The following is an 18,809-nucleotide window of genomic DNA, read 5'->3' on the forward strand; positions in this document are numbered from 1 at the left end:
CAAAGCACGGATATGGAAGAGAGTACGGATGTTATCCAAATAAGAACTTACTTGCGTCTCCGTTTTAACTGCCGTTATTCTTTAAATTCTATTATATTGGAACTAACCGTTATGTGGGACATGGTCCGATTTTTGTGCTCTTCCACACTGTAGAGTGAGAATGAAATGGAAGTTTGAGAGACTCATGTGACGTCTTTGCTAAATTTGACTTATTTAGATTAATTGTTTTCTGGGTGATAGCACTTTGGCACTACCTCACAGCACCAATAGTGCTATGACTTTCGTGATGTATTTATGTGCTAACCATCTGCTCAGAACCTCTCTTTTCCACGTACATCTTCTACTAGCCTAATAGCGGCTTCCATCCAGTATTTACACCTTTTGGAAAGTAACAGATTGTTCCTCATCTGCAATGCTAGAACTCAGCAATACCAAGACGCAGAGAGACGAAATTCGACCAAACTTCTACTCGTATCGTTTAACCACGCAATTTTCGGCCTTAGATTCTGTTTTAAGGCTAAGGCACACTTGAGGGATACTGAATATGTGTTATAACTCGAAATTATGGTAATTTAATTGCGTGTAGATAGCAGTAGGAGGATGACTGGCCAGCTCTTCGCCACGCACTTAGTACTCTTGAAGTTGAAGAGGAAAAACTGGACTCTAACACAAAGCTTCAGCGCGAAACAATATATTTTCGTGATCTTCACGCACTTAAGGAATACGAATGATGTGGGTTGTTGTTTTTGCTGCAGTTGTTTTAATTATGCGCTGCACACTTGCGCTGTAATAATCACAACAAAGACTGCAGCACTCGAACGCTTTCCATTGTATCAACCTCAAATGCCACTCGGTGGCGAGGAGCCGCTAACTGCCAACGCGTCGCACTCGAGTGTAGCATTCGCCATTGAGAGTCGGTTTAACAGGCTTTTGTTCGCTTCTTCTCTAATTGTACGCATACTGACATACGTATACACGAATGTGCTCGTGTGTGTGTGGCTCGGCGGCATTTGGTACACACAGATAATTACAGAGTATCAACAACGGCGGCAACAACAACCCGATGTTTGACGCATTATTGCTTTCTTAACAATTTCCCATACAATTTAGCGGCCGCTTGTTGTTGTGCTCTAGCAGTAAGCGTTCCGTTGACAGCTTTTGATCAGCGCCAACAACAACAAATACAACTGTGTCGTATTTCTATAACACGGATTCTATACCCTGTCCTATTACAACACCAACAAAAGCAACTTAAAATGTCAGTATCTTATCGAGAACAACAACAACAATGACGGTATTTCGAACAATAGACTTGGGTACAATCTTTGAGATCTTTGAGTTGAATGAAAACACGTCCACAGCGATCGCATAGTGAGCCACCACAGGGTGACGTGCGCAAAGTGGCATGCACACACATTCGCTCGTGCATATGTGTATAGAAGCTGCGAAGGGAGATCAAATCTTAATCCATTGTTCGTTCGCTCGGTCGATAGGTTCGCCCATCGGAAAGTGCTTCCCAAACCGAGCTCTGCTCTGCCGACGCGTACAATGTATGCGGTGATTTTGTGTCCCAAAACAGCGTGTGTGAAGCAGCGTGCATAATCGAAATGCCTGCCAGGGGTACAGTAGCACAAGGGCCCGGGTTTTATTTCCTTACCTAGCTTATACTTTTGTGTCGTTTTTAATATTTTTGGCGGAATGTTCGGTGCACCAATAACGGACTGCCGACAGTACGTGCCGTATGCGGCCTGTGGCATGATAACATCAACTCATGAACGTGTCCACTAATCCCTACATGTGGTCACATGCACACTTTGCGGCCTTTGCTTGCGAAGCGCTGAACATTCAACGATTGCAAAAGTGCCACAAAGGAGATATGCGATCCAAAACTCTGCTTCACGTATTCATTCGAGATGAAATTCTTTCAAATGCCGAACGAGAGTGCAAACTATTCCGATTGCAAACTTTCCCTCTGAATTTGTTGGCGGGAAAATAACTTTCTTTAAGGACGATAGAAGTGTTTCAAGGGGTTTCATTCTAAGACAGTGATTGGCTAGAAACTACCAAATTTATTTATTACCTTTGGGTCAAGTTGTTAAAGTTGTGTGGTATACAAATTCGGAGGAACTCTTGATATAATGACGATTTTTTGGCATTGTTCACTCAGGTAATTATCCTTGAGGAGGTGCCACTTGATGCTCTTGAGTCTTTCGATTAATGTAAAAATTGCATTATGCGTTTGTATGGCTGTGTGCACGTGTATATGTATGTAAGGGTTTTGTTATTGAACGGAAAGTAAATCCGCTTAGTGCGGCAGCTGCAGACAGCAGATCTTTATTTGAAATCTTACTTAGAGTAAATAGCGGACACATATTGCGCTCTCTTGCACTGGGTGCCAGTTGTTCACTTCAGGCGATGCCAACTGACAGTACAAAAACAATATCTATTTCAAGTGAAAGGAGTGCAAAACCAAAATGGTAACCCGACACTTCCAGGAAGCAAAAAATATGCACGCATGAATTCGGTAACAGACAACATATGCCGCGCTGTCATGCTGCAAAATCTCACGAAAGGGTTTTTAATAAAACGCCGATACGAGCAGCAATACGCCAGCCATTCAAGTAGATATATAGATCTGTACATAAGCTGACAGTCGGCCGTACATAGGTGCAAACACATTTACAAACAAATGCTTGCCGCCTTCAGCGGCTAAAAGGGAATACAAGTGAGCACTTCTCAGCCGAAGACATGTGACTCATGAATCTTTAATTTTCAGTGTACATACATATGTGGTTTAGCTGGCCGAATTTTAATGAGTCAGGGACTAAAAATGCAAAGCCGTTTTTCATAAAGCGCAAGAGGCCTTCGGTCAACATTGCCTAGCCAATAAATATGTATGTATGAATAAGCAGTCAGTGCCGGCGAGCAATGTTGATGTATCTATGGAGCATTCGTCAATGAAAATGAAGCGAAATATTCGAAAAATATAGCAATTACTTTCCAACAACTACAAATGTTGGCTTATTTACTTTTTATTGTTGTTGTCTAACTGACACAAATACACATAATTTACCCTATAGACAAATGTAGACCCGTAAGGCAAAATGAATGTGACACTCTAAACTTAACAACAACAAGGAATCATGGTCTGAGAAAGCGGTTCTCAACTTGTAAATTCGACAGTCCTGAGAATTCTGGGCACAGTCTAGTTTTACTAAAAGAATCCCAAACTCGAATAAGCATTCCCGACAATTGCGGCTGAGAGCTTTGCCAGCGTGTTTGGAACTCATATCCTTGTGGTTATTTTGATTATTTATTGTGTGTATCTTGCTGATTTTTGGTGCTAAGAGTTATTACTAGTTTTGAGCTTTGCCGGCTGACCTTCATTATTTGATGGTTAGGAATGCATTTACACACACTCTCCACAGACGATTCTGAAATGAACTAGTTTCGAACCATGTGGGAAGTAGTTCCCGTTCCTCACGCCCTTGTTGCTGTTTCTATTGGTGGCCATGGCGTCGGTGGTGGGTTTTCTCATCTGATGGAACTAACTACGCATAATAACCCCATAGTACTTTGCAATCTAATTTGTGTCACGATTGCAATATATCATTTCGACGTGCACACACGCCCACTTATTATACGCCTTCTGCGGATCTACACCCCTTGGCCGGCATTCGGAAAATGCAGTAAAAATATTAAAAATATTGAGTACACGAAAATATGAACTCAGCGATAGCAAATCTTCTACGCGTCGCACAACACCCTTAAGCGCGTAGATTTTGGCTGTGTTGTGCCTAAACACCCATCGATTTCGCCACTCTCCCCTTATTCTTTTGCTAAGCCTGCTTGGTATCGCCGTACCAGTTTGTTATTCTTCGTGCTGTCACCATTGTTGTCGATGATTATGCTGGAATAAATGAATTTGAAATATTTTTAGTTACTGCAAAGCAAACACGCCGCTCTCTTCTTGCCTTCAGTTCTTGTTGTCAAATACCACTCGCTGTGTTCGGAATTGAATTTTTATCACAATAAATAAATAAATATGGAAGTCGGCGAGGTTGTCAGGCCATTATTAGCTTAGACGATTTTAATTGAGTTTAACTGTAAAGAAGGGTGCGGCTGGCTGGCTCTAATTCAATGCTGCTGGTGAGTGCGTTTGTTTATGGGAGTTCAACGATACATCAATAATAAAATTTAATTTAGAGAAGTGTATGTGGATTGCATAAATACATACATACATATGTAAGTGAACGTAATCAAACAGGGACATGAAAAGATTTCCAACAATCTTTTACTAATAAGCATAATGACGAAGAGGAAGAGAACAGTAGCCTCCACGAAGCTTGGTACGTACTAGAAGGAGGCAAAATTTCAGTTGTAAATATATTTGAGGTCTAAAGTGTTGATGAAAGTCTTGCTGAACTCACAAATCATCTCACCGCCACAACTTACCGAGGTTTCTGGAAGATACCTTGCATATATTTGGTCATAGGAAGGTATTTGGGAACAATTCTATAAAGTTTCTTTTGCAATGTTTACATAGGCTTAGAACACTGATTTGGTGGGCAAAGCCAATATTCCATTGTTGTTGTCTATTTTAAGTGTTAAATTTTCCCTCGGATCGATAAATACTCACCGTTGACGGCACATTTCGTCATCTTCAAATATTTAATGTTTCCATTATCAACAACTTTCTGCTCAAATAATGAACTCCCCCTCCCTTCTGCTTCCTGATAAGATTATATTTATGTACATACATATGTACATATACAAATCACGTGTTTTCGCTTTGATCATTTGCCCCACTGCTTCACTTCGTTTTGCATTCACACTGTGCTTTTTGCTTTGTTGCCTATTTTCTTATTACACATTTTTGTTGTTGCGCATATTTCGAAGCGCTTTTATTGGTTTTGAGTCCCTGCGGGTGTTATTAGTCGCCCGGCGGTTTCTATGAAAACACACAACTGCCGGCGGAATTCACCACCAACTTGGCAAAAGAAAACATGGTTTTTCGCCCTCATTGCTTGCTTCGGAAAAATTAATTCCCCAACTTTCAGGGAGCGGGGGCACGAGTGGGATGAATGGAAAGTTGTGCGGGGTGACCAGTCAAGCACAATTTTTGTGTTGCGCGAGTATGTAGCGTCTAACTGCTGATGCCTTACCAGAAGGCCAGAGAAGGGTACCACCGCTAGCAGGGTAATGTACGGATCGCAAAAAGGGCCTGTAAAAAGTTGCAATATTTTAAGTTTTTGCTGGCTACAACTTGTATTAAATATTTACACACATACATATGCATATTATACGATTTTGTATTCAAGCACCCAATAGACACAACCGCAGGAAATGCTTTGAAGAACAACTGGCGCGGCTGGAGTTTTGGCTTTTACCAAACGACGGAAGCGCGATGTTGTTGTTGTGTGGGCGCCTATTTTCGCTGACACATTGCCTGCCTTTATTATAGTAGCAACGATCCGATTTGTTAAAGGAAGTTATGGATATACGTCAGCGCACTGAAGGCCACAAAGAAGTCGGCTGACAAGCGAACTCTCGCCTGTGCTTCTTGTGACCTTCTCATCCCTGTTTTGTGTGCATTTATCTGCTGCAGGCAATACACGCCGCCTTTATGCTCTACATGGTGCACATATTTTGGATATTTCGCATATGCAAGGGCGTTCGGCCCACGCTCCGTCGCCTGTTGGCATTAGAACCAATTTAAAGCGGCGTCTGCGAGGGTGCATTCGGGACTTCTTTTCTGAAATAAATAAAGCTAAGCAGCGCCGTGAACGCATCGGTCTTGTAGACGCTGAAGACAGCGACTTTGTAACTTTTCCACTTTGTTGCATAGTCGCGGCCATTTTCGCGGGTTTGTTAGCCAAAGTTCACTGCGCTTGCAACATTTTTACGCAGGTTATATAAAAGTGTAATCAGACGAGAGCGCCCAACTCACGGTAGATTCGCGTGCATAATTTTCAAACTCGGGTCTCTTCCGTCGAGGGTGCATTTATTTAATATTAAATTTAATATGTGTGCGTTTATGAGTTGTTGAGCCAGTAAACAAATTTACGAGCACAGATTTTTCCACTTTGCGCTTTTAGGATGTTGTGCTCATATGTGCACCGGTATGTGCTCTCGCTGAGTGCGAAGGAGCGGAAAGTGCTTGCGCGCACTGCCACTCATACGTGTATGCATGAATGTGTATGTACATAGATGTGCTTGAGCAGTGCTTTTAATATCTTTTATCGCAGTGTGTCCGTTAGTTTGGCAATGCTTTCAACTCCAGCCACAACCCCGCTCACGTCTGCCCTTGTGAATATGCAAAGCAGCGCGTCTGAATGTCTGCCGTTTATCTATCCCAGTGGCTGCTGGCTGTGTGAGACTGCCGCGTCTGTGTTTGCATTTCATAATTCGTTTATCTCAATAATGTTTGCATAAACGACGAAAGGTTTCGTGTTGGTTGCTGTGAACGTCCTGATGGTGCGGTGTCCACTGCTGGTCGGTCTGCTGACTGGGCTGAACTGCCTTTGACGGCCGCTGCTTCAAAGATGCGGCTCGCCTGCACGCCCTCTATTTTGTTCTCTGGCCTGGACAATGGCGGGCTGGACCTTGCGCTATTATCAAATTTATTTTCGAGTTTTATGCTTTTTGCTGCTGCCTACACTGACTGCTCTCTCCATAGACTCACTTTATGACATTCCAGCTGTTTTTTGCTATGTTTCAGTTGGCCGCCCCTTATGTTCTTATATGGTGTGTAACTTCCGTGCATATATAGAATGCACATACATAGATAATGAACACTGATATTTTCTTGGTGTGTCAATGTGACATTTTTTATCTTTAACTTATCTTAGGTCTAGCTTGAAAACTTGAACATATTAGTAATGGAAATGCTAACGAGAAGGTTAGAAGAGGTGGAAGGGCGTTGGTTGAGTGAATGCTCGAGCTGCATTTGGGGTAATGAGTGCAACCACGAAATACAGGTTTCGAATGCTCGAATAGTCATTGAAACGGAGAAATCAATAAATATCGTCGGTTGGCCACAACAAAGGCTCTCACCCTCACACACTTATGCGGCTGGAACCACAAACACTCAGGCATGACAACGCGTTTACGTTTTGTCACGCACAATCCCACAAGCAAAATACGCGCAAATAATTGATTATCCTTCCGCATGCCGCGTGCTACCCTCTGCACCACATGCAACCATCATATCATAACTGGTTCGGTAGCTAGCAAGTTTTCTTACTTCTTGGCAGGATGTATTGAACATTGGCTCTTGGTGTAATGTCCCGCTATCTGCTGATAGCCGCTCAGGCGCCAGAGGCGATTCGGAGCGCACAAGCTCTTCTTCTTCTTAATTGGCGTTGAAACCGCTTAAGCGATTATAGCCGAGTTAACAACAGCGCGCCAGTCGTTTCTTCTTTTCGCTGCGTGGCGCCAATTGGATATTCCAAGCGAAGCCAGGTCCTTCTCCACTTGGTCCTTCCTGGAGGTCTTCCTCTTCCTCTGCTTCCCCCGGCGGGTACTGCGTAGAATACTTTCAGAGCTGAGTGTTTTCGTCCATCCCGACAACATGACCAGCCAGCGTAGCCGCTGTCTTTTAATTCGCTGAACTATGTCGATGTCGTCGTATATCTCGTACAGCTCATCCTTCCATCGAATGCGGCATTCGCAACGTCGACTCATCCGTTGTTGACATCGTCCAAGACTCTGCACCATACAGCAGGACGGGAATTATGAGTGACTTATAGAGTTTGGTTTTTGTTTGTCGAGAGAGGACTTTGCTTCTCAATTGCCTACTCAGTCCAAAGTAGCACCTGTTGGCAAGAGTTATCCTGTTTACGCTGGTTCCAAGATAGACGAAATTATCTACGACTTCAAAGTTATGACTGTCAACAGTGACGTGAGTGCCAAGTCGCGAATGCGACGACTGTTTGTTTGATGACAGGAGATATTTCGTCTTTCCCTCGTTCACTACCAGACCCATTTTCTGTGCTTCCTTGTCCAGCCTGGAGAAAGCAGAACTAACGGCGCGGGTGTTGAGGCCGATGATATCAATATCATCGGCATACGCCAGTAGCTGTACACTTTATAGAAGATGGTACCTTCTCTATTTAGTTCTTCGAACTATTTTCTCCAAAAGCAGGTTGAAAAAGTCGCACGATAGGGAATCGCCTTGTCTGAAACCTCGTTTGGTACCGAACGGCTCGGAGAGGTCCTTCCCGATCCTGACGGAGCTTTTGGTGCTTTTGGTGTTTGGTCAGTTCTTTTCGTGCTGTCGAAAGCAGCTTTGAAATCGACGAAGAGGTGGTGTGTGTCGATTCTCCTTTCACGGGTCTTTTCCAAGATTTGGCGCATGGTGAATATCTGGTCGGTTGTTGATTTGCCAGGTCTAAAGCCACACTGATAAGGTCAATCAGTTTGTTGACGATGGGCTTTAATCTTTCACACAATACGCTCGATAGCACCTTATATGCGATGTTGAGGAGGCTAATCCCACGGTAGTTGGCGCAGATTGTGGGGTCTCCTTTTTTATGGATTGGGCATAGCACACTTAAATTCCAATCGTTGGGCATGCTTTCGTCCGACCATATTTTACAAAGAAGCTGATGCATGCACCTTATCAGTTCTTCGCCGCCGTGTTTGAATAGCTCGGCCGGCAATCCGTCGGCCCCTGCCCCTTTGTTGTTCTTCAGGCGGGCAATTGCTTTTCGAATATGCTCCATCGTCATCGATTGGGGAATCGGGTTCGCCTTCTCCTGCAGGCTGGAGAAGTGTTCCCTCCATAATTTAAGTATGCTTTGGGGGTTCTACAGGAATACGCTCCGGTCTTGAAACCTTCCGTAAGCCGCCGCATTTTTTCGTAGAATTTTCGAGCATTACCCCTGTCGGCCAGCTTATCAAGCTCTTCGTACTGACACTTCAATCGGTATCTATCCCATCCCGCACGTGTAGTGGTTGAGGTAGGCAGCCTGTTTTCTCTCCGCTGCGACACGGCCCTCGTCGTACCAGCTGTTCTTTTGCACTTTCCGAAAAATGGTTTCGGTTGCAGCTGCACGTAAGGAGTTTGAAATTCCGTCCCACAGTTCCCTTATACCGAGTTGTTGACGAGTGCTCTCAGAGAGCAGGAGTGCAAGCCGAGTAGAAAATCGTTCGGCTGTCTGTTGTGATTGCAGCTTCTCGACGTCGAACCTTCCTTTAGCTGCAACAAGATAGTGGTCCGAGTCGATGTTAGGACCTCGGAGCGCACGCACATCTAAAACACTGGAGACGGAAGTATCACAACATGATCGATCTGGTTGGTAGTTTTTCGATCCGGAGACAGCCAGGTAGCTTGATGAATCTTCTTATGCTGGAATTTAGTACTACAGATAACCATATTTCGGGCCCCGGCGAAGTCAATCAGCCTCAACCCATTAGGGGATGTTTCGTCGTGGAGGCCGAATTTACCGACCGTAGTGCCAAAGACACCTTCTTTGCCCACCCTGGCGTTAAAGTCTCTGCTCTCATAAGCGCGCTCCAAGCGCTCATAGAAGGCATCTTTGGTCACATCGTCCTTCTCTTCCGTCGGGGCGTGGGCGCAAATCAGCGATATGTTGAAGAACCTCGCTTTGATGCGGATTGTGGCTAGACGTTCATTCACCGCAGTGAATGATAGTACTCGGCGACGGAGTCTCTCTCCCACCACGAATCCTCCACCAAACTTGCGCCCCTATATATGGCCACTGTAGTAAATGTCACAAGGACCTACTCGTCTCTGTCCTTGTCCCGTCCATCGGATTTCTTGGACGGCGGTGATGTCAGCCTTTATTTTTACGAGGACATCAACCAGCTGGGCAGCGGCACCTTCCCAATTAAGGGACCGGACATTCCAGGTGCATGCCCTCAATTCGTAGTCCTTATTTCGTTTGCCATGGTCGTCATCAAAAGGGGGGTCTCTCATCCGAGGCTGGTTATAGCTCTTCACTGGGGGTGTTTTTTTACGTGGCGGGTCCCAAACCCAGCGCACAACCCTTGTAGGGAATGTTTCGCCTTCTCACTTTATCTCGCCTTCGAACGGATGTTCTTAGGCTACCCAGAGGATACTTGGTCAAAGACCGGAAGTAGTGAGCTGCTTGAGCCATGTGTAAAAGAATCGTTTCTGGCCATTCCCAAGTGAATGGCGGTCAGAGAACTTTCCTCACTTGCGTGAACTTCTACACATGACTCCATCCTCCTATTCATTGTACTCAAATTGAAATGATCTCGTTTAGATTATTTCGAATTCATGATGGTCCCGGCTGACTGAATGCACCCACCGCCCGCGTAACGACAGGGGAAAAGCGTGAAGAAACAAAAACTTGTTTAAGGATATCAAATAAGCGTGAACACCAACCGCCTCTGGCGTGTGATTGCAATTTAAATGCCTCGCTGATTATTGGCTACACTATGGTCAACTAAGCACTAATTCGAAATGAACTATTATTCTATTTATTTATTTGCCTGTACTTATGCAGAATTGTTGTATCTTCTGCTCTCATTTGTCATCAGCAAACCATTTGTTTTGTGAGAGAACTCTGAAACGATTGGGGCGCTGTTGAGTGAAGGGAAATGTGGGTCTTCTTCATAACCTCTTAGCAGCTTAGCTTTGGATATATTTTAGCCGACAATTAGTCAGATCCTCGACTCTACCGTTACTCTAGTCTGACATCCGATGAACATCTTTTTCACAAATAGTCGGTTTGTAAACCAAGTGTCATTAAAATCCGTCAAACCAGCGAGCAATTCAAAGGCCTCTACTCTTGACCCAGCTGAACTGAGTTCGACCAGCTGCTGCGGTGCCACTTGTACTGATTCATAGCTTCGAATTTATTAATGCTACCACACAGACTGATCCATCGTTCTTAATGCTCGGGCTCACGTGTGTGTGCTCGCACCAAGCAAAGGCATATGTGGAGTTATGTACGTGGCTTTGTGGGCTTATTTGTGCTTCACGTGCATAACTGAATGAAGCATGGAAAAGTCGGCATTCCAAGTGGACATATTTGCATATCATCCACGCTTCCCCTCCGCCCGTTAAGAGCCATAAGTCATTTTATAACAAAATTGTATGCCAACAGCGGGTCTGCTAGGTGGACGTCTAGCACCAGTACCCTTATTAGCTTCCCACGTTCATACTTATTTATATACTGCAGTGTGCACATAAGTGCGACGGCCGGTGGACTTGTTTGTCAGAGCGTGCGCTAGTGATTTATTAGCAACAAAAAAAGATTTAAGCAATTTAAATTAAGTTGTTCGACCATAAAGCGAGTCTACTATATACCGGCGTTTTGATGTGGTCACATGCCACAAGGCTACTCGGACACAAGGTAATAGACCAAGCTCAGGCTGGCGGTAGCCTGCCGCCTAAATGAGCGGCTAAGCTGACAAAACTTTGCATGGAAGGAAGGAGCGATGCGGTCAACTGAAGTTGACGACCACTTGCTCGGCACTGACCAGCTCGTTTTGATGGCAAGTGCATGAGTAACCCAAATGGGAGAGGTATATTGCCACCGGCTTATCCTTGTTGCCATGCTATAGCAGTGCACTGGGTTCGACTGCAAGAGCGCAGAGTTTTCTGCACCATTTTCATATAAAAGTTCGACCTTTGATGTGGTTCCGAGTTTCAAAAGAGATTGGACTTAATTTGTGTGTTTACTTGCACATTCACAGTTATGAGCTATGTGGATATGCAACATATGGTTGTCAATTGTGGAAGTTGCCATTCCCTGCAGAAGCGGGCTTTGCTCGAGCATCCATTTCGGTCTTCTGTTGTCTAAGCAATTATGTGAACCTGCTTCATGGCGGAAAATGTGTTGCAAAATCGCCACTGAGGTTTCCGTCGAAAATCGGCCACTGAAATCTAAAACAGTGCAGATCTGTTCGAAAGTCCTTTGTGGCAAATGCTCGGCAATTGTAATAAATAAATTCGCTATTTTATACCAACAAGAACAACAAATAAGTGCGCTTTTCGGCGCTGCTTCCCCCAATGCGCGCAAATAAATAAATGCAAAGCCCGCGACATGTAGTAAGTTCCATTGAACTGTAATCGTGTGGCCGCGTAGCCGTAGGCGCACATCCGTTTAATGTTGCCGATAATATGGCGCGCAAGAGAAACAAATGTGGCAGCGATAACCGGGCAGTGCGACACTAGCGGCGCAAATGCAACAATGGCGACGTGAAAAGCGTAAATAAAAACAACAATGAACAATGAAAATGGCGCTGGGCCAGCTGCCGCCCCCCGCCCCCCGCCGCCGGACGTGCGTCTCGTGGGCCACCGTTGGCACAGCGCTGCGGCGGTGCTGGGCAGCGAGCGCCGGGGCCACGGGAGCCTATTGATTTATGTTTTTTAATTTAAAATTTCCGCTTTACTTAACTCTCGCCATAATGGCCATTTTTACTACGTACAGTACATACGCACACATGCTGCGGCGTGTTGCAAGTTGCATGCAAAAAAGCATACGCAACATATTACGAGTGCATAAATGTATTTTGCGTCAATAAAAAGCGAGCCATTTCCGAGTGCCCAAAGCAACTGCTGTCATTTGTGTTTTTCCTCTTCTCTCTCCACTCCCTCGATACCTTGTTGCCCTGTTGTTGTTAGTTAATGCATTTATGCATGTATTTATGTTTGCTCCGTCCACATGTTGCAACAGGGTGTGTGCGGGGTGCTGTTACTGTAAATATGTCGATAAGTATCAGTTGGGGCACAACAAACAGTGTAATGAGCAGACCAACTGACTTTATGCTCGTAAATAAATATTTATTAAATTTGTTTTTCATATGCTTTTTTGCTCTCTTTCTCAACAGATTGGGCCCAATGCCGGTCGGGCATCCACAACAGATGGCTCAAAGTATGTCAACAGGCAATAACACGCTGGGCCACAGTGGCATCGACCGCGGTGGCGGCGGCGGGGGTGGCGTACCGGGAGGAGGTGGTGGGCCCGGCATGAATGGACCTGGCGGACCCCATTGCCAGATGAGCGGCTCTCAACCTTTGGTGATGCCTGGGTTCCCATTGCGAAACTCGCACTCAGCGCACACACCGCACTACTCGCCATATTCGCCATCCAGGTAAGTCTTGGCTTGTTGCACGCTCCAATTGTTTTCGTTGCACTTCCGAAGGGCTTTAATTGAGTAAGCCAGGCAAAATGAAACGCGAGGAGCGACGAACTACAAAAGACTTTAAAGTTATAAGTTCATTTGACAACATTGTTTTTTCTTGTAAAGTACCGTTTACAATTTATCGCCATCCCAGTAGCTGATAGACGTTGCAACACACGTACTGGAGGAGTCTCTGTATTTGGTTAGCGTAATTGAAATCGCTGTTCCTTTTTTCCACAAACAAAGACCTTGCTCTGAACTAGAATTTGAGAAGTGCCCTCAGCGTGTTGCATATATGAACATGAACTAAGGGCGCTAGAATATTGCAAATCTTTAAACAAGACACTAAGAAGCTTCCAACCCACGTACGCTTTGCGGCCGTCATTTATGATTGCCACAACCATTGCAGCCACCGCTTGCTTCTGCCCCGTTGCGATGCTGCGATGTTGCACCGTTGCAAATCATCATTAACTTCATTTGTGAGCAGCGCGGATTTTCTCATTTGCGCGCAAAGCCAAGCGCGAAGACACCAACAACTGACAATGGCGTCGTAACGCGAACAAAGTCCGTTGCAGCGGTGATCCTTCTTATCCTTCACACTGCGTTCACACCTTGTTGCATTTGCATGCAAGTTACAACTCCGGCAAATGGGGCACGAACGCACATTAAAGTTAAGTGGGAAGCAGCCAACGCCACCATCCTGCACAGCGCGGCCGAAGTCGTATCAATGGCACGCCTTGAGGCAGAATCTTGCAGCAGCCCAGTAGAGTGATTTATAACTGTCGTGGCGCTTTTTAATACTCGTATTGCCAATATACCTTAGCATGCATTTGCCGGTAGTGGCAGTGGCATTGGTGCAACACTCTTCGCTAGTCGTGCCACTGCTTGGCACGTATCTCCTTAATATATTTTTATGTTGATTATGCTTATTGCCAAGTCTTAGCCAAATGGATGGCATTACTAACGATCTCGGCTTACGGTCTACAATTGACATTTTTCTCATCCTTCCATCTTCCTTCCCGCCCACGCTCGCTGATCAATTGCCGCAGCGTAACTTTCGAGTTGCTGTGGATAATTCTGAGCAGAGTTCTACTTGTGTTTCGTGAAACCCACCTTAGCACACGCATGCAGCATCTTGGATGTTGGGTTACCTATTTGTGCAACATTGCAACATGCCACACACCCGTAAATAGAGTTTATGCGTGTAGCTTGAGCGCATAGAATATCGGTCGGGCATAAATGTAAGTGCAACGGCTTTTGCCAGTGCTGTTGGTGTCGACGGGAGGCAGATGCGGAGCAGCGACATCAACGAGAATTGCCAGATTTAAGATGTAAGCGGGATTAGTTTGTGTTTGCTTCGCACAACTGTTATCGAAGTGAGGCGAGCGAGTACCTATGCACACACATGCGGCAATTGCTACTTGCAACACCACAGACGACGGCGACAGAGCGCAGAAAATCGCCGGCTTAAGTTGGTGCTTATATGGAATTAGAGCTTAAAATACCGTAAAAATACGTGTTCGCTAGGATTATTGAGCGAGCAAGGCGACACCAAAGGAAGAGTGGCATCAATAACAAAACAGCAACAACGACCAACCAGAACATTAAATTGAATACATGAAATGCAATGAGTGAGCTCAATGCCCGAAAGCGATACTTTGCAGCGAGGCCTTTAAGCGGACAAGCAGTTTCATGACCTAGGAAGGGCGTAGAGATATGTAAAACAAAGATACAGAGAGCGAATGAATTTACCAGGAATCGAGACTTACCACTGTTCCAATAGGTCCTTAAGCTTACCACATTTTCATCCATAGAATAGGCGAATTGTCTTATTACTCTTTGAATACTTCATATCAGAGAAGAAGACTGGATGCTTTTGGGTTCTCTTCATTGTAGTCGTTACTGATCATACTGAATACCTAAAATTTTAACTGCTCTTCTGTCGAAGCCATCGTTATGCAGCCAGAGTTGCCACTTTAATTGCCACCGTTGTTGCCACCCACAGGCAATTAACCGCTACTCACCGCGCCAAGTTGCAAAAGTCAAAGTGACATCCAATGGCTTTGCAAACACCTTATTCACCGCACTGCACTTGCGACTCGTGCGTGCAACACCACCATGTGCACGTTGCACTTTCACACTTCATCATTTCGCCATCTTTCTTTGTATGTGCGCCAGGCTAGTTTGTTTCCAAAGAGCCGCGCTCGCGGTGTTGTGTGGGTGGGTGACACAGCGTGCAACCTCAGCCCGTTTTGCAGCATTCACAAATGTTTCGTGTCATATTTGAAACCTTTTAGCTTTAGAAGACGTGCGGAGGCAACTTCTTGTGGCAGGAGCACTCGCGGATTTCGCGTCGTAGGTGTGGCCGTTCAAAAAATGCGCGACGCAAAAAGTCGGCACTGTCAACACATTAATGTAATGTAATATTTTCGTGACGCGGCAAGGCGAACGCATCCCTGTCGCACATCAGTTACTACGCTCACTCTGCACTTCACCGTCACGCTAGTGCTTGCCGCTTGCCACCTCGCTAGTGTGGCATAATGCATTGAAATTTCTTCATTATTTGCCACTGCATGTTGCGCTGGCATTTGTGGCGTTGCCTAACGCTGTGCGCCGGCTTGCTTCTCTATTGACACAACGGGAAATTGGTCATTAGTTGTAGACAGTGTTAAGTGTCGCATCACAGCCTCGCGCCTCACGCGCCTCCGCCAATGCGTTGCACCATCAGTCAACTGACAGTTGACTGCGTTTCTGGGCTGGGCCAGACAAGCGTACAAGCAATTGTTGTTGTTATTTACGTTAGCAGCGCATATTGCCGTTTGCCACAATCACAGCTCCCAGCGCGACGACGCATCAATGCTGCAAGCTACCTATACGTATGTGGCAAGCACACTGCTTATAAAACGGTGCAAAGTGTTGACAATTTTCACCATTTTTTCCTCTTCCACAATTTGAAATGCAAATTAGTGCCTGTTTTGACACCGGCTAGTTGCATCAACAGCAGTTGACACAAATTGCCGCTGCCGTCGCGCTAATAGGCGCACTCACCGCTACATTGGCAGGCAAATAAGTTATTTGGTGGCATGTCTCGCGACCACGACAAATGTCACAGGCTCAAACGCTTCAGCGCATAATTTCTCGTACGTCGCTACGTAGAACTTGGGCGGTGCACCTGCGGTTGGTAGGTGACGTGGAAGCTCCATGCGCTCAACGGAATACAGTTTTTAAGGTAAATTGACAAAAGAAAAGCAATGAATTCGCTTCGGTGTATAGCGCTGGAAAGCTGGAATGAAATGGTCCATTGGCTCCTACTGACCGGCCATTCGCTAATGTATGCACGATCACGTGGTGCAGTGCCTTCGACAATTATTACTATTTATGACTGTATTTTGTGACCGTTTTCTTAAATAGGGGCGTTAAATGTATGAAAATCTTGTAAAAATTCCATTCGATCCCGAGCAGAATGTGGAGTACGCTTTCGCAAGCAAGTGTAGATATATGTTTAAGCGACTTGTACCGATCTGGTTCGTCATCCGCTCAGTTGGAAAGGTCTTCAACAGACGCTCCGCATCAGTACATCCTTCCCAATCTTCGCTGCAACGGCAGCTTAAACTTAAACTGCACATAAACACTATTAAGGTAATTACTGCGAACTGCCGTTAAGTTTCCTGCAGTGAGAATACACTGCAGATGGGCCGACCACTGTCTTACAGCCACCCTGTGGTGGGCATGTGTGACAACCGCTTTATTTTGTTTACTTTTAATTTGCCTGTTGCTCTGTCCTTCGCTCTGCGCTTACTTGCCACGCACTCATACTCTTGCCACTCCAGCCATTGTGGCACATAATCACCTGTGTGAACTCCATAAATGTGTTTGTATTGCTTTAAAATGCTTGTCTTTTTGTTTTCTCTCTTGCAGGTTTCACATAGATAAGCGCTGTCAGCACCGATGTTCCTGGAAATGTTTGAGTATCGCCTTAATACTAGTAACAGTCGTCCTAAGCGCCATGTTGACCTACTTCGCAGGTGAGTTCCGTGAGAATTTCCCGCACCCACGCAAAGCGCCGTGTGCGCGTGCTTGTGTGTGTGTGTGGGAGCAATTAAAAGTTATGCATTCAGTGACGAATATGAAAATATCTACAAATACCTTTGTCTATACTCACACGCACAGACTCATATGGGGAACAAACGGTACTTATATAGTTGTTGGTGTGCATTTAGTTTGGAGCGCAAATTTACCCGACCATTTTTTCTTTCTGCGTCCGCCATTTATGCTTAGCAGTGGCTATTAAGGCAAATTGAATATTTAAGCTCCTCATCCACTCACACACACACATGAACACGAATACACGTTTATATAACTATAAGTGTAATGTGCTTACGGTCTTGCGGATTTGGTACACAAGTCATTAGCCCGAGACAGATTTGCTTTAATATCATCGGATAATGCGTTGCGGTGTTGCGGCGTTGCGGCGTTGCCGGATAACGAGGTGAGCGTAATGGCAGCCATTGTGCAGCCTTTTTCCGCAAGCCTTTGTCACATTAATTAAGCGAAGAGGGATTTAATGACATTTGCAAACACTGAGGCACTCAAATAGACAGACATCTCGCGTCCACACACACACACATGTGGATTCACATACGAGCATGTGTGCTTGTGCACTACGCATCTTCCACCTGAGCCCACACTGTTTACATAACTGTATCTTAGAAATAAACAGTGAATTCTAATGTGAGTGTGCTTCGAAATGTGTGCGTGTGTGCGTGTTTGACTATACAAACTGATACCTTTTTAGGCTAATTCAAAGCAAACACTTCATATGAGGTGCCACAACCGTTGTTGCCTCTTCTGTTTGAACAGACCACATTTCCGACGTCTCCCCGCGCCCGTCTGTATGTAAATGAGTGTTTGCATGTTTGGACATTGTCGTTTCATAAGCCGCTGTGTACTCATTTAACGGAAGGTGAATTCAGTCCGTGAGGGCTGGCTTCGCTCTCTGCAAGAAAATAGTGTGTGATCCAGTAAAGGATCCTTTGCCACTTTCGAATTTTCACAGAATGGACATTATCTGTGGTGGCTCGTTGACATAAATATTTGCCAAACAAGACTCAAAGAGGGTTACGTAAAGATTTATTTTCTTACCGAATCACAGGAATTAAGCGTTAATTATTTTTAGATGTAAGAATGAGCCAAAAAAATCGCTGAAGCAATTCCTTTTCAAGCTATCGGACTTTCCTACAATGTCATCATCGGCTTAAATCGGAGAATAGCCGTGCGCGTTTTCAAATCTGATCCCCCCATCGGTACCATCGGTTTATTGGATTAGTGCTTACCGGGCTGTTTATAATCGGTCCAAATTTAATATCATTATTTCTGGTTGAATTTCAACACCTCTCCCAGTGTCCTTAAAGTGCATAGACTTTTCGGAATAAAACCATCTGAGCATTCACTTTATTTATTTGCGTAAAAACTTTTTAAAATTTGAATATTTCCTAGACCACACGAAGCTTTTCATTTCGTTGTTCTAAGCAACCAATCTTTCTCTGTTTCTATTAGTTCTCCCTCTTTGCGTAGACTTGCGTGCGGTTCGAATCGGGCGGAGGGATTTTGCTTCAATCAATGACGATGCGGTCACAAACTGTGAATCACTGCAATGTAAAAAGTACCAAACGTGCCACAGATAAATC

At 45.0% G+C, this 18,809-nt stretch overlaps 1 protein-coding gene across 4 annotated transcripts in view; it reads left to right on the forward strand.

Annotated features, from left to right (window-relative positions):
* LOC126759207 (teneurin-a) overlaps positions 1-18,809 on the forward strand; it is a 233,261-nt gene that overhangs the window by 131,826 nt on the left and 82,626 nt on the right. For all 4 annotated transcript variants that reach the window (XM_050473899.1, XM_050473900.1, XM_050473901.1 and 1 more), the window contains 2 exons: positions 12,829-13,092; positions 17,041-17,147. In XM_050473899.1, the coding sequence (XP_050329856.1) occupies positions 12,829-13,092; positions 17,041-17,147 (371 nt within the window). The remainder of the gene's footprint in view (positions 1-12,828; positions 13,093-17,040; positions 17,148-18,809) is intronic.

Source organism: Bactrocera neohumeralis, chromosome 5 (genome assembly GCF_024586455.1).
Source record: "Bactrocera neohumeralis isolate Rockhampton chromosome 5, APGP_CSIRO_Bneo_wtdbg2-racon-allhic-juicebox.fasta_v2, whole genome shotgun sequence".
Classification (NCBI taxonomy): domain Eukaryota; kingdom Metazoa; phylum Arthropoda; class Insecta; order Diptera; family Tephritidae; genus Bactrocera; species Bactrocera neohumeralis.